Source organism: Felis catus, chromosome D4, assembly GCF_018350175.1.
Source record: "Felis catus isolate Fca126 chromosome D4, F.catus_Fca126_mat1.0, whole genome shotgun sequence".
In the NCBI taxonomy this organism is placed as follows: domain Eukaryota; kingdom Metazoa; phylum Chordata; class Mammalia; order Carnivora; family Felidae; genus Felis; species Felis catus.
The window spans coordinates 47,639,526-47,666,686 of NC_058380.1; the positions used below are offsets into that span (position 1 = coordinate 47,639,526).

A 27,161-nucleotide genomic window follows, 5' to 3' on the forward strand; every position below is an offset into this window, starting at 1 on the left:
TTTTTTTTTCAATGGGGTGCCTGGGTGGCTCAATTGGTTAAGTGTCCGGCTCTTGGTTTCAGCTCAGGTCATGATCTCACAGCTTTGTGGGTTTGAGCCCCACGTCGGGCTCTGCACTGACAGCACACAGCCTGCTTGGGAGTCTCTCTCTGCCCCTCCCCCACTCATGCTGTCTCTTTCTCAAAATAAATCAATTAATTTAAAAAAAATCACAATCTTAAAATTTTTTTAAATACTTCTATAATTTTTTTCAATAAAACTATATACAGTTAATTCAAAATTAGTTTTTTTTAAAGAAGCATATACTTTTACTCACACCCCAAGTATTAAAAAAATGAAACTTGGAGGAGCTGCAGACCGCACCAATTTTTAAAACTGCCAGCATAACATGCCTCTTATTCAGAAGAATTTCGCTAAGATGTTCAATACAGGGACATAATCCTAATTCCTCGTTATGACTGGTCTCCCTCAAGTGGCTGCCAGGAGAGCAGGGCTTTACAGGCATTGTTCTAACCTTAGATGCTACATTAATGCTGGTTGATCAAACAGATCTTTGGATCTGTTTGCCAGGCTGAACAAAAAGTTAACTAGAAATGTAAGTGCTTAAAGTCACCAAAAGGAAGGCTCTACACTGACATTTTCTACCTACTTATCATTCATCTGTATTCATCTCACTAGACATTAACACACACCAAAGATGCTCTCTGCTATTCAAATTGTGCTATTATGCTCAGAACTAGATTAATGATATCCACCATACTCATTGCAAAAAAAAAAAAAAAAAAATTACAGCATTGGTCCAACATATGTGGAGCCTCTTTCTACTTCTGCTGGTCCATCAGCCTGCTATACTGCACACGTGGGACAAAGCTTCGCTAAAGCTGTCCTGCTGTTTCTAGAGCAGAGCAGAAAAGGCTGAAGTCTGAAAAAAACAAGGGAGAGAAGAGGAGAGACAACACACATAAACCTCACACCTGGTAACCTCTCATATCAGCTCTTTTTTACAGCATTCTGAAGGGAAAATGTCTTTTCTAAGCTGACACCATCAGCAAAGCTGTTAGCAGGTGGGCCACAGGCCTCTTTTAAACAGCTCATAACATCCTATTAGTTTTCACAGCACCAAGCAACTTCTGATGACCCCAAAGCATGTGACAAATACAAGCAGGTGACCAGCAGGAAGAAATTCCTACTCCCAGTAAGGGCAGGTCTAAAATCCCAGGGAGAGGGAGAAAAGGTAAGATAAAACTGCTGGAAGGACATCTTATAATGAAAAGAGAAACTCTCTTTAGGCCAGAGATTAAAGGAGACTTCTTTAAATGAGGTAAAGGAGAGATCTGCATTTATACAGAGTGATCTAATATAATTCAAATATTTGCAAGGACAATCAAAAGCATATGAAAACTTAAGAACCCCCACTTTTGTCTTTATATTTGAGTGAACTTTTTAATTCCCATGGCTTTAGGAACCGTCACAAAATCACGACTCTAATATCCACAAAGGCCAGGCAGTAATTTATTCCTAAGTGAAACAAATTAGGCTCCACATAAAAGATGCAGTTGACAAATATTGGCTCCGTGTTGCTCCACCCTTCCAACTTTTCAAGAGACATGAAATGTGGCTCTATATCTTTATATGGTATTTCCTAGTAGTATTCACTACTTTTTTGAAAAAAACAGGTTTAGGGGCACCTGGGTGGCTCAGCCAGTTAGGCGTTTGGCTTTGGCTCAGGTTATGATCTCTCGGTTCATGAGTTCCAGCCCCACGTGGGACTCTGTGCTGACAGCTCAGAGCTGGGAGCCTGCGTCGGATTCTGTGTCTCCTTCTCGCTCTCTGGCCCTCCCCCACTTGTGTGCTTGCTCACTCTGTCTCAAAAATAATAAATGAATAAACTTAAAAAAATAAATAAAATAAAAATATGGTTTAGGCAAAATAAAACAGCTACAGACCAAATACAACCCTGGCCTGATCTGGAACCTATGGCAGAAACTATTTGTCCATGGATACTCATTTCTTCTTTTTGTCCTCTAATGTCAGCAATTCACTTGATCACAGAAGATATTCTTCAGGGAGTAAAATGTAACAAAATGCTTAAGAGTCAATACAACTGTTCAAGCCAAATGAAAAAAATTAATACAGGGACAAATGAGTAGGTTGTACCTGCCCCAGAATTGTCAGGCAAGAGGAAGAACTACTACCCCAGGGCTCAGAAGCATGGACAGGTGACTAAGAGACAGAGGGCTAGCACAGAGGTGTCAAAGAGAAGAGAGGAAGGCTGTGGGTAGATCAAGTTCCTTGCAGAGACAATGGGAGCAAAGGGATAAAAGTCAAAAGCACGGATGACCTAGTATTTGAGAAAAGTCCATGAGTCATTCACAGCTATAGGCCAGAAAGGACCCCAGAGGTTTAAACAAAATAAACCAGCCACCAGTAAGTAGCACCTCCGGGAAAGAAAGTGGTGTTGAGTAAACTCATACAGCAACAGGCCTTAACTGGGAATAGGTTATGAAAACTTGCTCGCTCTATAATAAACTCTGTATACTTAAAACGGTCTAGCTAGTTCCGCAATAAAGGCGGGTGATCCTCACATCACCAGAGGGGCCTCCAGTAGGGAAGCAGGATCAGTAAGATTTTAAAAAACTGACTTTGGAAAGTAGCTCAGAGTAAACTCAAGATCAAGTACAATCGGTTCCAGGAATATTTTACCCACCTTACCCAATTCACTGAATTTATTTTCAAATACATGGTGATTTATTTGCTTCGAGAAATACCTCTTGTACTTCTGATACACACAAATGATGCCTAAAGAATAAAAATGTGTTAAACATGCTTTAAAAACTGAACAAGTGAGCAATTTCCAATAACTTACTTGACAGGGCATCCATCAATGACTTCACTTAGGGTGGTAAGAGGGTAGTGAAACAAGCAGGAAAAAAATGTATTCCTATGTGAACTCCGTTTTGTGATGTATAGGAACAGATTCTTGATAAGAGATTAAACAAAATTCAAATCAGGAAAATAGGGACTATTTTAATTTAAATGCTTAAATTTAAAAATTTGATTTCTCATTGAAAAAAAGATGTAATATTTAAATTAAGACATTTATATTCCTGGAATGTTAGCTGGCTTAATTCTCATAATTTCACATGTAATTTTTTAACATTATTTATATTTTCAAGAAAAAAAATGCATCTTAAACTTCCCTTCCAAATCCCATCATCATAGATATATTTATACCTATTTCCATACTAAAATGTTCAAAGACACCATTCTCCCAAAAACTCCCTGCAATTTGGGAATTTTCTCTTTCTCCATGGCAGAAATATACATTATATGATGGCATGTTATGAAGAATTACTAAAAGTTATTGTTCTTAATAACACACTTGAATCCAAATATATAAAACTAATCAATGGGAACCACCTATCACTACCTTTCCAACTCAGTAAACATGGTCAATCCACTCCCAAAAATCTCGTATTTTCATAAGCTCATCTTTACCTCGTCCTTGACATGTGGAGGGTGAGGTTTTATAGTCAAGGAAGTTAAAAAAAAAAAAAAAAAAAAAAAAAAAACAAGGACATAGTAATTGAGCAAAACCAGACAAGGGAAACTTCAGACTTCCAGCTTAGCATATTGTACCTGGCTCGGCTAAATTAAGAATTTCAACTTAAGTGACAAAACCTACTGAGGCAAGACAACTCAGTAGCTAAACTGGCAGCACTGTGCTCACCAGAAGACCTTACATGTGTAATATTTGTTTACAAAATCAGAATGGATTTTAAAACAAACTATGAGAAGACAAGGAAGCTTAGAATCTGCCTTCGATGAAAGCTAAAAGCCCATATTGGTAAGGCTACTGCAGAGAAGAACTGATCCGAAAGGCTTCGCCCTGCCCTCACTAGTATATGACAACAACTCCAATTTTCAAAGTCCTATTTCCCAAATATAACCTCATTTTATCGCTCTTTAATCCTGAGGGCAAGATGGTAAAAACTATACAGAAATTTCGGTGTATGTACATTTCTCTAGGGAGAGAGCACCCACAGCTTCCTTCAGATGCTCGAAGAGATCAGAATTTGATTATTAGCTAGAAATTTCCATTTTATAGGGACTCCGTAACGAAGATACAGGAAAGCTGAGAATTCTAAAGCAACTACTGTGCCTCTTCTTGTAAGGAAATAACACTAGTCAAGAAAATGTCTAATAAAGCTTGAACTGAGTTTGACCACGGCTAAAAGCAAAATGAAATAAAAACTCATCCTGAAATGTTGATCTGCTTGATATTTATGAAAATATGGATTTTTGTGATATTCTGTTAACACAGTCTTTACGGTTGCTGAAATAATCTCCAGTAACTAACAGCCTGCAACAACAAAAATTCTACAGGAAAAGAAAAGCTAGTCATGTAGAATACAAATTCCTTTTTATGAGACAGACTCCTTTAAGTCAAGGGGAAAAGGCTGATATGAATCTATCACTATTAGATTAGGCAAAGGAAAAATATACAGATACCTCAACCTAGGAGTTCAAAACTTATCTGACCTAGAGCAAACCTTCAACATGTTTAAAAACAAAAAAAACAACATCAGAAAAAACCCTATCATTTTACTGTCTCACAATAAACAAATTTATTGAGAAAAAAATGTCAATTATTTTTCCCAAATAATTTCTAAAAGTGGGTAAGGGGGCCTTGCCTGTCAAAACTTATTTCCTATATATACATTTTTAGTCAAATTGACATAACGGAAGTCAGATATGGAAATACACACAAATACTATGTGTAAGTTTAAAGAAAGAAAAAAAGTTACTTGCAATTAATAAGGCAAACTCCAAGTTGGTTTAGTTTTAATCTCATGACACCTATTCCTATGACCTTGGTTATTTCACCTATCCTACTCCTTGCAAGAGCACCCATCCTCTTCTATATGAAGATTTATTACAAGCAAAACCTGTATGCCATCATCCAAAACTATTCAGCAACGCTCAAAAGGGAAACATACAATTAAGAGTATCAGTAAAATTGATGCATTCAAAACCTAGCCTATAACTCTGAGAAAATAACACCTTTACCAAAAATAGGTATCTAATATAGCCCAATCCCTGGACAGATAGTACTAGTATTAAAAGGGGAAATATCTATAGGAATGCACCCAGTACAGGGTTACTCAGAGAAGAGTTGTCTTTTGTTTTATACAATAAAATACAAGGCTAGAGATACAGAAAGTCATATTCTCTTAAAAAATATTTTCCCGGGATCTTGCTAAAATTAAAATTATGATATACATCATGCATGCTGAAATCTAAATGTTTGTTAGTGAAAAATGTCCTAAATATTCCATAAAACATCCATAGGATTTTACCATCCTAAATTCCTATTTTTTAGTTCAGATTCTGAAAGTTACCAATGCTACTTAAACCACAAAGCATGTATCTTTTAATACACAAAAGCCTTAAAACATAGTATTGCCTTTTAAACTAAAGCACCTTCTGTTTCTGCCTAACAAATTTATATTGCTCAAAATCAAGAAAGAAAAATCAACATTGCAAACCAATTAGTACCTAGAATCAAATAAATAGACCTTAAATGTCCTGCCCAAATCAGAAACATAGAACAATGAGTTTGGCATTAAAGTACACGACATGTAGGTTCTGTAAGTAACCAGAACCAGTGAAGACTTCCACATCTGTAGAATGAAACTGGCCAAAGCAAGTGAACATTCTGTGTGTCTAAGTGTCCTCTACATTGTTAATTCAAGAGTTGGGTGTGGCATCACCAGTGCATAAAGCCATTAAATTTCAAACAGTTCTGTAATATATTAGCATAAAGCAGCAATATTGGCAACTAAAAATATTAACAAACAAGAAAGACTTTAGCCGGAATAAGCTGCATAATCTGTGGATCCCCATGCGAAATCAAGGTACAGAGTCCCCTTGTTAAAAATTTAAGAATTTCAAGGGAGAGCGGTTAATACTGTATGGGTTATATGTCCACAAAGCAGTTCTACTTCCAAACAACTACTTGTGCTTAAAAACAAAACCAAACCTCAAATGTGGTAGTTTACCATGATTCACGGCCTGTCCAGCGGAATATGCAAAGAATAAGAAAGAGATGAGGTAGAAGGTTACGGGCTGGTTTTCCATAGGGTGACATACCACTTCACCTATATACAGCCCCCCAATACCATCAAAAAAATAATAACCTGACCAGGCTAAAGATCATGGATCTCTAGGCTCCCTTATTCCAAATAAACATTGGTGACAAAGGTGGCAAAAAGAATGTGATATGGTAACTTTAGTAAGAGTTCAAATGAGAGCAAAAGAATTGACATTACCAAGCAGACCAATCTACCAAAAAGGTTACCGGTAAAGTCAGTCTTAATAACATGCTATTTTGGAATATCCAGTTCTTTGGGCAAAAAAGAACATGAAGGGTGGTGCTCTGCCATGCTAATGCCGGAAAAGATCCCAGGTTTAAAAAAATCTATTTTTTTTCCCATCAAAGAAAAGCTGACCCCAGTTTAGAAGTCAGGGTATCCTTCGTAGCTTTGTTGTGTCCTTAAGAAAACTTGGGACTTGCTTCTAGAATGAAAGAAAGAGGTTGGGGGGAGGGGGGAGGCAGTATTTTTAAAAATTATAATCATGTTAACAAGCAAAGCATGGAAGGCTAGAATAGCAGGAAGTGGTAACAACGATTCGGCAAGAAACATCTGTCTGCATACAAAGATTGAAAAGGCTGGATTAAGGAACGGGGCAGTAGAAATGCCACCTACAGCACTGTTGTTCCATATCTCACTGGGAGATAGGTCATAACTAATAGCGCAAAACCCCAGCAGAGAAGGACTTTGCTTCTCTGGTAAAAAAGAAATAACCAGAACCAACCAACCCTCCCCCCACCCCACCCCCAAAAAAAACAAACAAAAAGGAACTCTTAACAACTCATGCATTTTTAGTCTAGAAAAAATTTTTTAGTCTAAAAATAAGGTTCAGTAGTAAAATGACAAGCCCAGCCTACACTCACCAGTTTGGCGTACCTGTTCTATTCCAGGAGCATACCCTAAAAATTCTCTTCAACCACAGGGACAGTGTGTACAGCTTAAAAGAGCTGACCTGATTCCTAAGAGTAAACACTACACAATGGAGCAAACACCTAAAGAAGGGGGGGGGGGGTGGAAGGGGAGGGGGGCTTAAATGCCTCAGGCTGTCTTTGAGGGATAAATAAAAAAACCTCATTCCCCAAAAGGTGGCAGCACAAAGTTACCCAAAAAGGAATTAAGGGGCCAGTTTTGATCACACAAACACAAAAATTCTCTCAAAAAGGAAAAAAAAAAAAAAAAAAAGGCAGAGGAATCATATAAAATTGGATATAATGTAATAATTTAATTTTTCCTGCCCCACCCTAGCTATTATCTTCTAGACAGTTTTTTTTCTTGCCCCCTCTTCCCCTTTTCTCCCCCATTTTCAAGGGAACTTTCTCTAAGTACGAACACCCTCTCCAGCAGTATTATATCAACATTCCTACAAACCTGTTATAAAGAATAACCCAAAAACAAATGCAGTAATGTTCCAGTCCATCCAGCAGAACAGTCATCATTTCTAGACCAAAAGGTCCAGATGAGAAAGTAGATCCAGAAAAGCTTTTCTACCCGCTTACCAAAATGGAGACTCTGGGTCAGCTTCCGCAAGAGCGAGCGAGCTTAGCACAAATGAAAAATTCAAAGGACTCTCGGGAAACGATTCTCGAGAAGATTGTCTTCAAGGGCAACTAACCAGTATTTCATACAAACTGATTTTCTAAGGGGATGGGGAAATCACACCCCAACTGGTATTCGAGTGGTTTTAAATGGACTTATTTGTCTCAAGTTTGGGACTGAGGTACATTTTTATGAAGACAGGATTATTATGGGTAGGTCCACCAGAAAATTAAGTTTTAAAAAACTCTTTGTCCTTGACGGAGATCTATTCATTTGGCATTGCTAAGCATCATTCCTTGGGGAGAGAATAAAAGAGAATAGATACCGAGTAACAAATTCTCCTTTCTCACATTCTCGGAAAATGTAGAAAGAGTAAGAGATGAAATTTTTACCATAAAGATGATCATTTTAAATGCACACTATTTTAAATGACCATCTGGACAACTACAACTCCATGCTCATAGCTCACATCTAGAGACGAGGTTTTGCGCTCCAGCCCTCCAGGATAACAAGTAGGCTTTTAAGACAACGCTGTGGAAAGACTGCTTGCTGGTCATTGTCAAGACCACTGGAGAGGCACCTGCTGGTGAATCGATGTTGGTCTGAGCGAGACCACCAATCGCACCAGTGCACGCACACACATCCGTGCACGGGGGCCGCAGCTGGCCAGCCCTCCTGGCAGAGCTGAAGGCGCGACTGCCGCAACCTACCGGAGCGAACCAAAGCCCCGGGTCCACCTCGCCCAGCGATTCCCGCCCAGAGCACCGCTCGCGCGCAAACCCAGGATGCCACCGCGAGCTGCGACCTCGCGCGGCTGCGCCCGGCCTCACCTAATACCGAGCAAGAGAACGAACGGCCCGCGGGATCCTCTTTGCTCTGCCCCGGCCACCCCCAGTCCCATGCCACCTCCGCACATTGCGTGGCCGCTGCAAGTCTCCAGACGCCCGGGAGCTCCAAGGACCACACGCGAGGAGGTGCCGTACCAAGTGGGCACGCCACCAGACACCATCCGGCAGAGGAACCCACCGCACACAGTCTCCCGAAAGGCGGGGTTGTCAGTTCGCCACAGGAATCTTGCCCTTTTTCTAGAAAAGCCCCCTCCCCCGCTTTCCCTCCAAAGCACTCACCTGCGTCTCGGCGCAGTTCCCCTCGCACTACACGCGGCCGTACCGGGGCACGTCCAGGCCCTGAACACGCTGCCTGGACCGACTGGCCCCGCTCGGCTCCCGCCGCCCCCAACCAGCTAGTGCCCACAGGAGGGGCGGTGCCACCTCCCGAGGCGCCCAATTCCCTCTACTCCCGCCGCAAGGGGCCGAGCTCTAGGAACTTCGCGTGCACAACCTCCGCCGCCCCCACCGGCGTTCCCGCCCGAGGCCGGACTAGGGCTTCCCACTAAGCGGAGGCCGGACTCCGCTCGGCGTCGCGGCGCCCGCACACAACCCTTAGCCTGGGCGTCCAGAACAGACCCCGGGCCAGGCGCGGCGTGCCCGTCCTCCCCGCCCCCACTCCCACGCCCCCCGCACTTGCCTGCTACGACTCGGAGCTGCAGCTACTACGGCTTGCGCCGCCAGCCGTCAGCACAGCCGCGGAGGAGTCGCTCCGGGCGGGCTCCGCGGAGAGGCGGTGGCGGCGGCGGCGGCGTCCCCAGTCCTAGCGAAGGCAAGAAGGCGGACTGGAACCCGGCGAAACCCCCGCCCTGCCCGCGTCGCGCCCGCGACCGGCCTCCTCACCCGGCCGGCAGCTGCCTCAGTGACGCCCAGGCGCCGCGGTCCCGCCGTTTGTAGCGGGGCGGGGAGGAGGGGCTTGCTTGGAAGAGCGCCAGGAGGCGGGGCCGGCGGCGAGTTCGCGGCGCCGCGGCCGCCGCCGCCGGCGCGTGCCCTGCCCGGCCGCCCGCCGGTCTGTGCCTGCGAGAAGACGCCCGGCTGCGGCTGCTCGGCTGGGTCCCTCCCGTCTTCCGATTCCGAGCAACCTCCGGGACCAGGTTCCCCTGGCAGCGCGGAAAGCGTCGCGCGCCCAGAGGCGGTAGATTCCAGGTGCAAGTTTGCAAACCCCAAGGTTCCAGGCGCTAACGGGGAGCCAGAACGACTCGCGCAGGGGTTACTTTGATGTATATGTATGTGTATCAAATACATACACATACATACATACACATACATAGCCAAGTACAGTTAAAAGGCTTTTCCTCTACTTCATAACCGAAGGGTCCTGTCCCTTGGCAGAAAACTAAAGGCTTAGCCCTGGCTGCCCCTCTATGCCTCTCTAGATGGAATCTGACGTTCAGATAAGCCCGAGTACCTGTGCGGGGTGCTATACTCTGCTTCAAACGCAAAGTAGGAAATCCTGCACTCGACTATACAAGAGCCTGTCGCTCGCCGCATCCTTCCAACGCCCCCCCTACGTTAGCCCCGAAATGGCCAACTCTTCACCGAGGGGGCGTCACATAGCTACCTAGCCTTGGCCCGCCCCCACGCCCAGCTCAATCGCCTTTCCCCAGAAAAACCTGTGTCTGTCCTCAGACTCAGCCCCGCGACTGGGAGTCAAAATCGACCCCGAGCCACGCGGTGGGAGCACGTTTTTACACCTGCTCAGCCGCTTAATTACGAGAGCACCTGTCGTGTTGTGGTTTTCATTGCAAAGGCTTCTGTTTTAACCCTTACCCCATAAAAACTACATTTAAAAGATCACCTGTCATACCTACCTGAAATCGCAAGAGGTAAGAGAAAGGAACTGAGCAGTGGGCGACTGAGTCGCCGCAAGAACGTGACCGAGGTTACAGCTTCAAGGGCATGATGCGGGTTTGATGCAGCAAGGTCCGCTAAGGGCGCCCAGCGCTCCCCGCCCCCACGCGACGGGCGGGGCGGCGGGGGGGGGGGGATGGAGAATGGAGGAAGGACTCCTCTAACCCATGGCGGGGGTGGAGGCGGCAAAATTGCCCTGTTGGGCGAAGTCAAATCAGGCATAGTAAAGTAAGGGGTTTAACCACATGGAAATAGAGACAATCCATCCCTCAGTTTGGGGAACCCAGACTGGGGACACCAGAAATAGCTAATTGATTCTATATCAGCATTTCTGTTGTCACCCTAAATCCGATTAGCAATTAAATGACCTTAATTGACTTTGTACGGGGTTACTGGGAAAACCGCTCAAAGCGCCTGCGCCTCTTTGACCTCCCTCTAAACAGTTAATTACAATATTCCCATCCCTAGCAGGCGGGATTGCTAAAAATGCCTGTTTCCAAACGTTAGGCAAAACTGGGCCTACCAAATTTGCCAATCGAAGCCTAAAACTCTTAGAATGCCCTACGCCCTACTTCCTGAAGCTGACTTCTTGAAGTTATGGGAGATCTCTCTACAGAGTTCCCCAAGTCTTCCAGTCCACTTCAACCTGCAAAACGTTGCGTTTTTCGTGGAGAACTCCAGAAGAGGTTAAAATGGGGTGCCCAAGCACTTGGTCAAACCATGGAAGGAGAACCCAGGAGTGCTTGGTGTAAGACATACTCAGGGAATGACAATAATAACTGAGCAATAGTTACTTTTTTAATCCTCCAAAAGCGACTTTTAAACACTCAACATTTTTTTTTTTTTTTTTTTTTTTTTGCAGACTTATCTGTTCAGATTCGTGACAAACCTTTCAGATGTCCCATTTAAGAAGCCATTTTGCAAAGGAAGTCTTACAGGCTCAAATAGATTTTCTACTCTACCATCTCTAAAACATGCACACTTTTTTCTTGACCTTTAGGAACTTATTTCCAATTAGGAAAATAATTTATTCGGTTACTATTGTCTTTTCTGTACTCTCCCCCCACCCTCGACTTTACGCCTGCATTTTATAGGTTGCAGTTTAGGCCTAAGAAATAAACCACCTCCATCTCCCTCCTATTCCCAATATCCAGAGGATGGGTATATATATAAACTGAGATGTGGGAAAGGGCTAAACGTTTAGAAGCTTAACCAACAGGAGTGGCACATGAGTGGGGGCGGGGAAGAACCCGTGCATTTCGGGGAGAAAGTAAGAGATTCATCTCAGCCCAGCAGTGTTAAGAGTAAATACTAAATGCTTGACTATTTCTCTCACTCTGGCCACAATAAAGCCAGATCTGCAGCTGGCAATTAGATGAGAAAATACCCAGACTCGACATCAGTTTCGCTAACCCGTATTTGAAAATGGCAAACGGGGAACGTATCCAACCTCCAATTTGCCACAGTTGTATAGCTCTCATATTAATTCTTTACAGACGTGAAATAGGTGGGTACGTAGCAACGTGCTGGGCATAAATTAAGCAACAATGGCCACGCGAGGTCCTATTCGCCGCGGAGCTCCCGTGCTGGGCACTGCCACCTTGCTATCCCCAGATCCCACCGCCCCGGAGATGGCAGAGTCCGGAGGCTAGCCCCAAGTTGGCTTTTAGACCCGGGAGGGTGGGTGGGGTGGAGAGTACCCTGGCCGTTTTTGTACCTGTCCCCCATTCTCTCCATCTCAAGCACCACACGGGCGTTCTCACGCACACTCACCCACACCCCCTCGTGCCAATAATTTAAACTTCTCTTAGGCAAAGGCAGCACCTCGTTCACCGCCACCACCTCCCTCCTCGTCCTCCCCGCCCAGCGAACACCCTCCCCCTTTCCCACATATACCCTGATTTCTCTTTTTCCGCAGTAGAAAGCCAGCTGGTTTCCCCCAAACCCTGAGAATTCACAAAAGTTAAAATGAAGCATGTGTCTGCCCAGCGTCTCACCCCCAACCATCTTTCTCCCGGCGTCAGATTAACAATAGCTATTCGAGAAGGGCGGGGGGGGGGGGGGGGCGGTAAGGAAGGGGGTGAGGGCAACGTAGCTGAGTTGGCTCCTGGGGTAACTGTGAATTCTCGGGGCTGAGAAGGGGTTCCCCCCTCGCCCCGAAGGCGAAGTCAGCCGCGTAGGACCAAGGACAGGGCTTGGAATCCACTTCCCAGCGCCGTGCACAACAAGACTCCCAGGCAGCCGCCACTCCACAGACACAGCTCCAAGGATCTTATTTACGCTTTTCTGAACAAAGGGAATCTCATATCCGGTACAGGCTTAAGAATTCGGCCCTAAATTGGCTACCTTCTTTTAAAAAATAATCACGGTAATTGGCGCCCAAGAATTAGAGCCCGCACACCTAGCAATGATGAGTTTTGACAGCTTCTACCCACCCCAGCCCCAGCCCAGCCCTAGCCCTCAGGCGGCATGTACTTTTTTCAGTCAACTACAACTAGCAGCCTGGTGCAGCATCTAAATTCCATCTGGCAATCCCATCTCCCCAGCACATGTTATCTGGTTAATGCAATTAAGTGTGGGGTTTTCGCTGGTCTAATCTGCAAGTCCAGGCTTCTGATTCCCCTCAATAGTATTAACGCCTCTCCAGTCCTTTGGTTGCTGTGCGAAAGTAGAGGCATGCATCCCCCAAAACCGAAGTTATCCCTCTCTTCCCACGAAATGAACTTCCAACCTCAATCCCGAAGCTCACTCAACATCTAGACTTCTATTGTAGCCCTGCTCTACTCTACCCACATTTACCACTTAAGTTACTGCCGCTGACATTTACGAAAATTCAGTACGTCAAGCATGCGTCCACCGTCTTTTAGTCTAGCTCTCTAGAATTAAAAAGCAGAACAGTAGCTTTGAAATGAGACAAACATGTGCAATTAACTTCATATTCTGTATTCCGCTCACTTACAGGTTTTCTGGGTTTGCCAGCGCATCGCTGCAACTAATGATTAAAGAAACCAAACCGAAACTTACCTTTCTCCCTTAAGGTTTTTGTGTATGTGTGTTTTTAAAGTAACGGTGCAGTTCTCCCAATAAGGATGAGCAAGAAGCTGCTGGATAGTTCTCTTAAGACAGCACGAAACCTAAACTGTGCTCGGCTTAAAAGAAGCAAATAAAAAGAAATGCTTTCGACCCCAAAGTCCAACGCTAAAAGAAATGGCGAAAAAAAAAAGATGAAAGGGGAGGGGAAACTTAAAAAAGAGAGTTTAAAAAGGCGGAGAGACTATCCTCCTATTGCCGTTCAACTAAACAAAAAGGGGCAAGAAAAACAAACGAAGGAACAAAGAAAAGAGACGAAAGAACGTTTTTTCAAAAAGACGATGTCTTTCTCCTTGTTGCTTTTTAGTAGGTCGCTACAGGAGTAAGCTGCTGCATCTCTAACTGAGAACAGAAATAAGGGGGGAGGACGTCTTAAAAGGGAGGTGGACTGGACCACAGATTTATAGCACCGTATCACCAACCCCTTCTCTGCCTCCGCACTGCCGTGTGTGCAGCTGCTCTGCCAGGCTCCTATCCCGGGCAGCACGCGCGGAAGTATACGCCGAGTGGCGCCACAACGTAACTTGCTCATCTCCCCAGGACTCTGATTGGCCTAGATGCTCCCATTGAGGCCGCCCGGGCGAGCTTGCTTGATATGATTGGCTAGAAGCTTGTGTCACTCTCAAGAGCTCAATGGAGTCCCGTTTCAAGGTAAGTTGTGCGGGGAGGTACACACTTAACACTGGCGGCGAAGGGAAATGCAAGAAGCAAAAAGAGATGGAAAGAGCAACGTGGGAGGGTTGGAACTGTAGTATCAGAGTTTGCGATATGGCATGATCTTCTTTCCTCTTAAATCTTTCTGCTTCCGAAAGACTCATTTTCCTTGCCACCACTGCCGCATCTATGGCACGTTTCTTTATAACATTAAACTCTGTCCGGTATGTATGAGTCATTGAGAGCTCCCTCTCTTTGATCTGAGTGAAAGGAATGAATGTACATCCATTACTTGCCCGCATGCCTTTCTCGATGTGTGTTCTAGTATTCTGTATCAGATTTAGGCAATTTTATGTCTTTCTCTATTTTAATATATGCATATTGCAGCTCTCTTGATTTTTTTTTTTTTAAAGCATCCTTTTAGGATAAGAATGAGTTCAGAAATGCTTTCAAATAAAGGTGGACGGTTTGAATTCGCTTCTATTTCATGTTAGAAAAGTGTAGGATAAACATCCTGTCAGGAAAAGAGGTACTAAGTAGAGCTAAGGTCCTTCACTTTAAGGTACATGGTGATTCAAAGAGCATCTGTATGAAAATTAGAACAAGCCACTCCTCTGTATTTGCTGGCAGTACAGTTCTTGGACCACACATGTATTGCTGACAGTAAAGATTAGTCGAACCTTTATCTAGGTTTTTTTTTTCCTCTGAGGATTTAGAAAGTTTAGCCAGAAGACCAAGTGCTGTCAGTGCTTCTGCTTTATAGATGAAGACTACTTTGTTAAACACCGTATTTTAATGACGTTCAGGAGGCTGAGGTTTTGTTCATGGTGTTTATTTCTTCCTCCAGGTGAAAGTGTGGTCCTCAGGATCGACTTGATATATAAGTAGAGACAATATTAACTTGACCTAGGTTCTTTTCCAGCCTGAATATCTTCTTTTAATCTTGACAGTGCAACTTACTAGATAGTACTTAATGTTTCTTACGCAATGTAACGTATCTTCTCTAGATGCTCATGCCTTTCTAAAAGGAATTCCTTTACCTGTTTACTGCTAGTGGCTATCTTTGAAAATTCGGAAAGAGAAGGCACAGGTAAGAGTTAGAGATTGCAGGAGGGCAGGGTGGGCTGGAGGGTAAGGGACAGATAGTCACAAAGCAGAGTGACTACAAAGTGAGGGGTGAAGTAATTCAGAGTTCCTTGAGAGTGTCCTTGAGTGTTGATAAATGATTAATGGCAAAGAACAGAAGACCTGTTTATCTCCAATATAGTCTGTATAATATGTTCAAATTCTATTACTTTGCGTGACAATAACAGGGGGTTGGAAAAGGGGGCCTGAATCTATATGTTATCTTATAATAGGCATTGTTATCTTATAAGTTATAATTATCATGTCCTAATCCCCAGCCCCACTTTTTATATAACAACAAGACTGGGGTCCTAATTTCAACTTAAAACTATTCTCTAGACCTGGGTGGAACAGGTCTAGAAAGAAGGAAAGAAGAAAGAAAAGCAATTTAAGGAAATGGAGTCAAGGGGCTGAGGGAAGGACAAATCAAGGAAAAAGACAGAAAGACTCCACCTCACCTAAAATAGAATAATCACTGTATGAATAAACAGTTGGAAAGTTGTGTTTGTTATCATCTTCCCTCAAGCCCTCCCCTTACCCCCAGGTCAGTACAGAGAAATAACTCTTAAAGTAATAAATATAATTTAAGTAAAAGTAAAACATTTTTTAATCAGACTTATCTATGAAGTGACTTGTCTTTGCTCCTGGTTAACGTGCTCTTAATATTGAGTTAGTTGCACCTATTCATGTAATATCCTTGGCACTTTGTAGAAAATCTTTACCAATAACTTACAACTACATAAGTATCTTCTAACTGGGTGGAAGATAATACTTTGTTTCATTTTTTGATGTGTGTTTATTTCCACAAGGAAGGCTTTTTGCAGATTACAGTGGTATATTTTCCCAAAGGGGGGCGGGGGAGGGCTGATATGGAATCCTGGGTGTGGTGTGGTGTGATGAAATCTAGCATGTGTGTTCTGTAGTTAAAGAAAACACTATTGGAAAATAGTAAACTTATCCATTCAAATGCAAATGCTAAATTCTGTGGATTCAGTATATAGGCTTTCTTTAGTTTGGGCAGAGAAGCAAATGATTTTCAAGATGTTGTCATCTTCAACATGTTGTGTTTCTACGCAGGTAAAATGGAGTTAAATTACTTAAGATATTGAAAATATCCTAAAATACTAGTTTACTTCCTCAATAAAACAGGTGTTTTTAAATTTAAAAACTTTTACATGGATACATATACCATAAGTTATATGTATTTTTCCAACTTTTAAAAATAAAAACTGAATACAGCCTATTTAAAATAAAGGATATCTGCATGTAGATTTCACTTTGAAATTCATGTTGTCATAGCCTGAAATACTAACATATTCTATCTTGCAACTAATAAAGACTATGTGTGTGTAAACATCACACTCCACATTAAGCAATTGTAATCAACCCCTTTTCATCCATAGTTAGGTAAAGTATTATCCACAGCCTATGAACTTGCATTAGAAAAGCATTTAAAAGATATCTGGGTTATGATTGTCATGTTAGCTCTATCTTCAAAGTCCTTGGCATTATTTTAAACTGCAGTAGAAAATGGATGGATCTAGGGGTTCACTCACTGAAAGTTTGGAGGAAAAGTTGGATGTGGAGAAAGTTGCAAAAAGAATAGTTCTCAAAGCTGAAAAAGTAATGGATTCAATAGATTATTTTGCTTAAGTTTGTATAGGAACATTCATTCATAGGAATACTAATCAGCTATTGTGGGCAATGTCTTTTAGAATAAATAACTCTCTTATACTATGTGAGGGATGTGATTTTGGCATTTCATGATGAAGGACGATGTAAACTACTATTGTGACTTTTTTTAAAAAAAGTAAATAAAGCAGTAAAGCTATTTAGATGAGTTTACAATGTTTGGCTTATGGGGGTAGTTCCAAATATTATGCCCTCTCAGATGAATAAAAATATTCTGTGTTAGTTTGTTGGGCAGTTTCAGGTGGGGGTGGGGTCTGTGGTTCATACCATCTGAAATGTGACAGTTTAATGCCTGCGTGACAAATATAGAAATTACATAGCTTGTTGATTACTCTTTTATTTACTCTTCTTAAAGAAGCATGTCGACTTTCCTTCTACAGTTTAGAAAACAGGCAAAAAGTTGTCAAGAAAATTAACACCAACTTGAGTTTAGAGCGTGGCAACCGGGCTAGAGAATGAGGCAGGAATTAGCACCATGGACAGAGACGAGCCCATCCAGAATAAAGGTTTGCAAAGTCCCCTAGTGTTTTCTGTCCCTCCCATGTAACAAACGGAAACTGCAATTCTTGGGACAGACTTTAAGGAAGACGCTGTCCTACTTCATAGAAACACATTCATGTTGAATTAGGCTGGCTTTTGCTAGGACTCGGCCTTGGTGACAAACCGCATGTATGGTTAGAGCCGCGAACTCGGGTCGCACCCTTCACTGTGTTTCTCTTCTCATACACTCCCTTGCCCTAGTGAGCCTGCATTTCATCAGTGTTCATGCAAAATAAATGCAAATCCAGGTAGTCATCGAAAAGTCTGCTAAATCTACTCCAGAGTTTTTAATCCTCGAAATTCCCAGCGGGAATCGCAACAAAACCGCCTACCCGCTCCCCCTCGCTCCCCCCCCCACCCCCAGTTCTTCCCTGGCTCCTTCCACGTACTGGCAAAGGGGCAAAGCCTTTTATCCGAAGATAAGTGACCTCCGAGAGACTATTTTGCAAAGGACCCTTTATATTGCAAACACTTTCCATCAGGGACAGTGCCAGAGGCGGCAGTGAGCAGGATCACAAACATCCTTCACTTTCTCTTTACATTTTGTCTTTAAACTACTGTTCGAGGGAAAAACTGTAAAGACAGCACACTCGGCGAGAATTCCCTTAAAACCTTAGGTTACTGCTCACACTTAAAAGATATGTGAACTGTTTAGTTAAATGTTTAAATTTTTTTCTAAAATGTAATCTAGTGTCGCGGTAAATCTTTTGAGACCAGCTTAGATTGTTCTCCCCACCGCTACACACACGCCTTTTTTTTTTTTTTTTTTTTTTCTGGGCAAAATTTGTGTGAAGTTCATTGTCCTTTAGGTGATTTGACTGCAGATATGCAGATTGAGACTAAGATGTGTTGCACGTGCCCCAGAGTGTCTCAAAAAATATATTTGCAGCTTCGGATTGACGATCATTTATGTAAAGCTTCCCACAAATGTCCTCAGATTTCTTTTCTTCCCCTCTTTTGCTCAGTAGCAACTTTTAGCAGGATAAACTCAGGTCTTTGCTGAGCATGCAAAGGGAGGTCTAGATGACCAGGAGAGGGTTAGGTAAGAAAAACTGGAGGTGAGAAAAGGCAAATCAGAGCTTTGTGTCCGTTTCTTTCAGGGATGCTAACAGCTTTCTCTAAGCTTTCTCCTGGAGCCGATACATCTCATGCAAAATTAATACAAGTAATTAAAAATACCAGTTTCCAAAGTTAAAGGAAACCATCTGTCTCAGCTGGTGGCAATCAGTCTTTCCGTCGGCCCCTTTACTGGGACCTGGGAAGAAACGGTTTCTCTGCTTCGGAGGCTCGGAGGCTCTTTCTTATATTGAAGATTTATGTTTCCACTTGTGTGCGATGCACGTTTAATTTGAAATAATAAAGCCGGGCTGAGAGACCAGTCAATCAGAGCTATCAACTGTTCTCCGTACGCTGCCCTGCCCCCACCTCCCTCTGGTTTCTAACCCTCTTTCCTTTCTTTACCCTCACCACTCTACCCTCCCCCTCCCTTTTCCTCCGTCCCCAGCTCACTCACACACTCGCACTTTCCCCCCACGTGTGTTCAGATCAAACCCTTGCCCCATAGAGCAAGTGACCGCAACGGGGCACGGTGACAAAGGCGGAGTTTGTATCAGAAGAAGACTGAGGCCCGGGGAGACACGGCGGATAGAGAAACAGCTGTCTTATCAGCCCGCTGCAGAGATGGAGATGGCTCGAGAGGTCCTCAACAGATAATCACTTGAATAGGTTTGCAATGCGCCAAACTTCACGCTTGATAAGGCCAACCCAATGTAGAGAGCAGCCCGGATCCTGCTCCATTCTGTTTTATCTGAGCTGTAAATTAAGAAATTGAAATTCAGGTGGCAAAGGCAGCAGTCTGCTGATAGACCGCTAAAGTAAACTGTCATTAAAATGCTTGCGGCAGGCAGAGAGGGGGCGCCTGGAATGGGATATTGTTTTATTTTTTAATTGGGGGGTGGGTGGGTGGTGGGGTGGCAAGCCAGGAGAGAAAAAGCCCACCGGTTTTTAAAATTATTTGGGGAGGGGAAAATGAGATTTAGCAAAGGGACACAGCATCTTGATCATGATTCTTAGTCGTAGATTCCATGCATAAACAATTTGAAAAGTATAAAGTTGTGGGAAGTTTGGTGAAAGAGGAAGGAACAATTTTAAAGCAATCTGATAGAAAATAGAATTCTGTCTTTATCAGAACACGGGGCAATGGGAGCTCTCTGATGACAGTATTAGAAACTAATTCTAAATGGAATCTAAGGTTTTCCTTTTATTGTAAGAAAAACAGATCAACCGGATACAGAGGAGTTACCATAAACTGAGGTTAACTTGACCTTTTTATTGATGTGATAGGGCCACCAGAGAGATTCCAGGGTGATTTTTAGAACAGCCTAAGAAATTATCGACCACATAAGAGAATCATCTTAGCTACTTACAGGAATAAGAGCTGTATTTCACCCACTTCCCCTTTACCCAGATTATTACTAGGAGGTAATTCAGAAAACTAAAAATATTGCACATGTGTATTTTGACACCACGTGGTTCCTACAGCACACTTTATACCTACACTCTTATGTTTGCTTTTATGGATAGGAGGCGTGAAATTCTATGCATTATTTGAATCAATGTTTCACAAAAGTTTAAAATGTATAATGACCAGAATATAGCCAGTGACCTTGCTGCCTAGATTCACTAATGACTCTGCACTGTACCTTGTTCTTTTTGTCACTGAGGAGATTGTAAATTCACTGGTGTGCATTTATGAGAGTGTATGACAGGATGCATTTCATTTTCCACAACAGCGTTTATATCTTAAGTTTTAGCAACATTTCTGAAAAGATACCTTCTGGTGATAACACAAGTTACTGCAGCTTTAGAAAATCAATCATTTTTTACTTTGTTTAACCCCAAAACTTTAATCAATGTTAGGATGCACTTAATTGATACTATTAAGGCTGCTTAAATCACAGTGGGATGTGGAAGAATTAAAAATGAATTTGTCAGGAAAAGTAGTTAGAAAAAATTAAGGTGTGAGTATACATTTCAGTACTTATTAAACTATTTAGATGTATTAGACTATTGTTTTAAACTTTGCATTTATCTGATTACTCATAGGGAGATGAGCAAATAAATATAAATAAAGGAATCTCAAACACATTTTTGTTCAATTCTTTATGCAAAAAATCCATCATATCTTCTAACCCAGAAAGCAGGTGTTATTGTTGCTAAATTCAAGTATATGGATGAATGAGTGCTGTATGTATTTCCTGAGAGAGAAATTTATGTTTATGTAAGCTAAATTTTCCCTTCTGTATCACCATTTTCCATAATGTGACATTGGTTTAAATAATGGCTGCTATATAAGCATTTTAAGAAATATTCTCTTAAATTCCAGCCTTTCAGGCACTATTATCTTCAAATAATCATACAACAAGATATTTTTCTGCTTGTTACAAATACTCAAGTAAGTTTGAACTGCCAGCCTTAATGAGTCTCTTAAGCTATGTTTAAAAATTTTTATCTTAATTAAATTGAAAATATGCATATAATGGACAGCTTAAGCTATTATTTGCAAAACAGGCAGGACTTTTTAAAGATGAGAATTTACAGAAGGGTTAAAGGGTGTACTCTCACTAAGTTTGAAATGTAATAAAATGATATTTTATAAATGTACATTATAATGTTTCACAACTAAAAGATAATTTTAAAAAGAAAATTACATTACTGAACAGAAAAGTCTTTTAGCATGAATTATAAAAATCTCTCCTAATTTTTGTCACAAATAAATATATATGGCATTATGAATGATGAAAAATAATTTAAAAATGTTTTAAATGCCAATTTTATTTTTAAAGGGATTCCCCATTAATTCTTCTCTGTGGGAAATGGGATAATAGATTTTTAAGGAAAACATTCTTTTTATGATGTATGAAGGTAAAAATATTGGAAACTTTAGAAATATGTAAAATTTGTAATATTTTTGTTCAAAACTGATTATAAATCTATTACCAAAGAAAAAACTCAGACAACTAATAGCATCCTTACACATATAATATTTATCTTCAGGTGAAGGTCAATATAACCAGTTCCTATTTCTAAGTATTTATTCCTGATCTTTGACAAAAGAACCATTTTGGTTTGATTCAAGCATCTTTTATAAGCCTATATTTGTACAATATCTCTTTACAAGTTTTTAATGGTAGAGCCTATCAAAAATTAGTCCTTTAAATAGAAATTGTAATGTTACTCTACCATGAGCTACAGCTTGGCAAATTGTTAAGAGTTTGGGTTTGTACTTCAGATATATATCAATTTGAACCTGACTCCATCACTGTTAGTCCTTAGACAATTAGCTTACTGTCTTCTAAGAGTTGATTTCCTGATCTGTACAATGGTGATAATAATGCTTAATGTAGGATTACTGTAAGGTCAAATGTAATTGTTGAGTGTAAAATATTCAAACTTCCTAGAATAGAGGAAACAGCTGATACAAGGTAACTATGATAATGGTAACAATACTGGTGACTTAGCACATTTATTTGATGAAGCAAAAATTAGAGTCCCTCCTTTTACATACTGTCTATTAAATATTTTCATTTGCTGTTATTAATATCCCAACTGATATACCCTATAGTAAATATCTTCTCACCTTTCTAATTGTAACCAAGTTTAAAAGGCCTCAAAAAACATAAAATCTTCTGTCTGCCCTCTCATGTGGCTTCAATATATTTCCCAATACAATTTCATGCGCCCATAAAAAGTTGTGGGTCTTCAAAAAGGAACTTAGTCTGAGATCCCACTTGATTGATATAATAATAAAAACACCTTAGATTTTTATAGTACCTTTTATCACAAAAAGCTCAATGCATTTTTACATATTTATCATTGTAACCAGAAGGTAAGGAAGGACATAAATTATTTTTCATTTTCAGGGGCATAACAGAGGCATTAAGAATATGAGTTACATTTCTAAGATTAATAGGAATAAAGAGCAGCTTTCCTGAATGTCAGTCTTTCTACAACGTGTTACTCACTTTGGCATTTATTATGACCATTGTTTATTTAGGCTCAAAATGTTAGTGTTTGCTATTAAGTGTAAGTTATAATTCAGCTAATTACTTGCTGAAATCAAGTTGAATCAAATACATACCATCACAGTCTAATCAAATTAAAATATTTTGATTTTATGCCAAGAGACACTTTTATTATTGAATTACATATATGCATATATTACCCATCTTTATTTACCATTCTGTGTTAACGCTAAGGCAAGAATTTAAAAGTTACTAGTCATTTATGGCCTTGGAAGAAATCAGTTTCAATCTCCTTATCACTGGCCTTTCCCCAGGCTCATTCCCTCTCTCCACATTTTTATAGGCTATAATATTTATTCAATTTACATAGGCTAACAGTACTTTCTGCTCAGTTTTCTATTTCTTAGTTTGTCTGTGTTTGATAAATCTATCAAAATAAATATCCAAAGGAATATAGAGGTAGAATATATAAAGGGCACAAGAGAATATGCTTTCTGTAATAGTTTTTGTTTGTTTTGAATGAAACAAAATGGAGAAATAATGTCCACTTAACATTGTAAATATGCTATGGTTTATAGTTTTGCAGTTCCTTCCTGGGCTAACGTCTCTGTGGATTGATACAGATTCAGCTACAGATGTGGACTCTCACTGAATAAGTACAATGGAAGGAACCAAAACTTTGCAGCCTGATAAAAGAATAAATCTTAAACTTTTTGATGTCTAACTTCATAGATTATAATGAAAAAAAGCAGACATGACTTTTATTTTAAACTTCAATGAGCATCTATCTGTATCCTAAATGGATTTTATAAATTTGGTAAGACTGAACCACACAAAGTCAAGTCCAGTCATGTGACTGCCAGACTTATAGGTGGAAGTGCAATTAGCACCAAGAAGAAACACACGTGCATACACAGAACAGCCAGAGCTGCTCTTTAATGCCACCTCACCAACCCCTTTTAATCCTTCATGTTGATGTGGCTAAAGGGGAAATCTGCTTCTCTGATTGAGCATATGTATGTGCATTTTAAGGGAATACTGAGAATACTGTTACAATAAAAATAATGTTCCGTTCCTTTGGTCACTGTCATTCTGGTATGAGAAATTAGAGAATATGGTTGTTTGAAATGTCAGTTTTTATAAACATGAGTTGGAAGATCTAACATAGATGAATGGTGTTACAGACTGTTTAAGCTGTTTGAGTAACAAATAGACATTTCCTTGAATTATTTTGACACGATTTACTGTGAAATTTCTTTTTTTCTTTTGCTGACATTTCTAGATTTCTTGTGCAGACAATAAAAAGGCAGGCCTTTCTTTTATGTCGGTGCTCATCATTTAACTCATACAGCACCGATATTTTCTAGAATACAGATATTTCCTGGATATCAAACGAATGCTAAAAGAAAGGTATGTTTCCATATTAGCCACATCAAAAGGACAAATGAAGATTTGAGCTTCTTTACAAAGTTTTATAAGAGAGGAAAATACAAACATATATTGTGGTGCTTTAGTCCTTCATTTTAAAAAATCTTTATATACATCAACCTTATTGGGCTGTGTGCATGTGTGTGTTCAGAAAAAAATGCAATGAGGTTCAGAGGAAAAAAATAAGGCTTTGGTCAAGGAGATCAGGCCAACTGTGGTGAAGGAAGTGGGCTGGAGAGCAAAGACACTGGGTTGGTTAGGTCACATCACGGAGGGCTTTGAAAGCCAGCAGAGGAAAGGACTGCCATAAAACTACTGGATACAGGTTATATCTATTGATAGGTGTAAATTTTGGACATGATAAGTGGAAAGAGATGCAAAGGTACAGAAATCAGAATCAAGACACATGGAGGGTTAAGAAGTTTTTTGTCTAAAACTCTAAGACCCCTTGGAATGAGACGGCAAGGTCAGGGGATAAACAGAGATGGGGGAAGACTGTAAGTATAGAAGAGGGGTTCACTGACGATAATGAAAATGTTTTGATGGCCAAAATATTTATAGCATGCCCTGAGAAGGTGACAGGGTTCTAAACAAATAATACTTTTAAGGAAAAAAAACAAACAAACAAAAAAACCCAAGACTGCCAGTGAGCATGAGAAACCGGGAACCAGAGCCTATACTCTGATGATCTGTGAACGCCTCTAAGACACCTCTGTACCCCAGAGGAGGCTTTAAAAACACTGCTAGGAGGAATACATTGAGCTAAGAATCCTAGGCTGGGAGAAAGGAGCATGGGTCTGAGTGTTATTTCCCCCACTAACTAGCTGATTCCCTTTCAGCAAATCACTCTGGCTTGTTATAATGATAATGAGTAACAAGTATTGAGTATGTACTACATGCCAGGCAGCATTCCAATGCTTTATATGCATTAAATCATTTAATCCTCACAATAATCCTGTCATTTTAAAGAGGAGGAAACTGAGGAAATTGAGTAATTTGCCCAATATGGCACAACTAGAAACCAACAGAGGTGTGATGTGACCCCAAGTAGTTCATTTCTCTTTCTTTTCGGTTTATTTATTTATTTTTTGCAGGGAGGGCTGAGAGAGAGGGAAAGAATCCCAAGCAGGCTCCACTGTCAGCACAGAGCCCAACACAAAGGCTTGATTTCAGTCATGACCTAAGCAGAAATCAACTGACTGAGCCTACCAGGGATCCCCCAAGTAGTTCATTTCTATGTAAAATCCAGTAATCCTAAAGAAATATAGCAGAAATTAAAGATGATAAAACACTTGCAAAAAGAACAAGAGTACAGGGAAAATGGAGACTACAACGAACATCAACAGACAAACTCTGTTTTCCTAAAATGAAATACTCATACTCAAGTCTTGACATGCCATCTATTGCTGACAAATGGAAGAGAGATAAAAGTGATATTTGGATGATTTGCTTCTTTAAAATGATTCAGATAAAATATAATAGGATTTTAAGAAACATAATATATGATGCCCTAGGAAGTCCTAGGGCAAATTAAAATTAAAATAATTTTAATTAGTTTTGTAAGTTTTAGTTTTCAGAAGTCTATTCCATAATCATAGTAAACAGAAGCCATTGAAAAGGATAGTATATATTTGTAATTTAGTGATATGTAAAGATTTTCATGAAATATTGTTGAGAGTATTCAATATCACATAAAAAATAGTCACTAGAACATTATACAGGGGTTATTTTGAGGTAGTAAGAATTGAACCTTTAGTTTTCTTAATGTTTTCTGAATTATTTGGTTTGCAAAAATTCTGAGCATGCATTCTTTTTTATAAAGCAGGAAAATGGGTAGAGCTCAAGCTTTGGCCCTGTAGTCAGCAGGTGGAAACTAGTGATGAAGACCAGTAACCTCTTAAAAGACAAGTTAGATTCCCAGAGAGAACAGATTAACAGCCCTGGACTTTATAAACAAAATAATATTCACACACAGAAACAAATCTTGAGATTTAATACGTACGAAAAATACATATATAATAGAGCAAGATGAGAAAAATTTTAAAAATTGTTCTACCAGTTTCTTAGAAGAATACAATATAAGATAATAACTATCCTGCCCACTTAGAATTGCCTAATATTAACTATACTCAGTAATATCAACTATTCCCTTTACTTAATGCCTATTTATATTATGGCCAAGGGATGTTCCTTCCATTTAATTAATCATTTCTTTTTCCCTATTATACCCTTTCCTGCAGTTGCTAGAGAATCTCATAAAACACACCTTTATTCCCAACTAGCAAAGCCCTTAAAGTGATTTGCTTGTATTTCTATGGCATATAAATAAATGAAAACCATAACACAGTAAATAATTATAATGAGATTGAACAAAAACTGGCTTCCTGACAGGTACCATTTAGTGAATTGCTGTTTCAATGCCCTAAACAGTCACCTGAGTTAATTCAATTTTCATATTGTTTAAGATTTGTCTTTAAAATCACTCTGCAGAGAATGGGAAACTGGCTCAGTCTCAACTCTACAGGGTGGTACAGTCTGAACATTCTCATTTCTTTAATTTTGCTGTTGAAAAACATTCTAATATTATGACCAAGAATCAACAAACAGTATTATTTAATTTTAAAGAAATATAATGACCAAACTCATAGTCTTGGTAGAACTGGAAAAGAAGATACTAAGACATAATACCAAATTAAGATAAATTTATTTTTTAATGTGAATTCTTTAAAGTGGCTCTGCTACTGTCTTCCAAGCTCTATAAGTTGTGAACAATATATTAACTTTTAGATATGAATTATGACCATTTTGAGAAAACGTTACTTGTCATAAACAGAGGGCATAAAGTGCCGCTGCCCTCGATCATGCACTCATTTGACTCATGGCGCAGTCTTGAATAATTTTAAACCAAACATGACTGCGGCAATCAATTTTCGTCCAATTTATTGGGCATGAGTTAAAGCCAATTAAAAAACCATTTTTGGTGCAATTCAAGGGGAAAATGTATAAACCCATGAAAAACAGATTTCAGTCCTAGACATGAGTCATCACTATTCTAAATAATGGTGTCAGCCCCAAATCAGAAAGAACAAATCCTAAAATTGCATATTCCACACTGGAAACTGCATTTCTCAGCAATGATTTTATATAGTTTTTAATATTTTTAATAAGAAATTAACCGG

At 40.4% G+C, this 27,161-nt stretch overlaps 1 protein-coding gene across 21 annotated transcripts in view; it reads right to left on the bottom strand.

Annotated features, from left to right (window-relative positions):
- The window catches only part of ELAVL2 (ELAV like RNA binding protein 2), a 201,205-nt gene that overhangs the window by 126,598 nt on the left and 47,446 nt on the right, over positions 1–27,161 (bottom strand). For 4 of the 21 annotated variants that reach the window (XM_045043756.1, XM_045043758.1, XM_045043757.1 and 1 more), the window contains exon 1: positions 9,987–10,122. The exons of 4 other annotated variants lie outside the window; for them this stretch is intronic. In XM_045043756.1, coding sequence (XP_044899691.1) covers positions 9,987–10,069 — 83 coding nt within the window. In that variant the 5' untranslated portion in view covers positions 10,070–10,122. Of the gene's footprint in view, positions 1–8,818; positions 8,941–9,218; positions 9,348–9,986; positions 10,124–10,389; positions 10,485–13,453; positions 13,991–27,161 lie in introns of those variants that run through there. 13 more of the 21 variants (XM_023242365.2, XM_045043760.1, XM_023242363.2 and 10 more) reach the window with 8 other exon arrangements.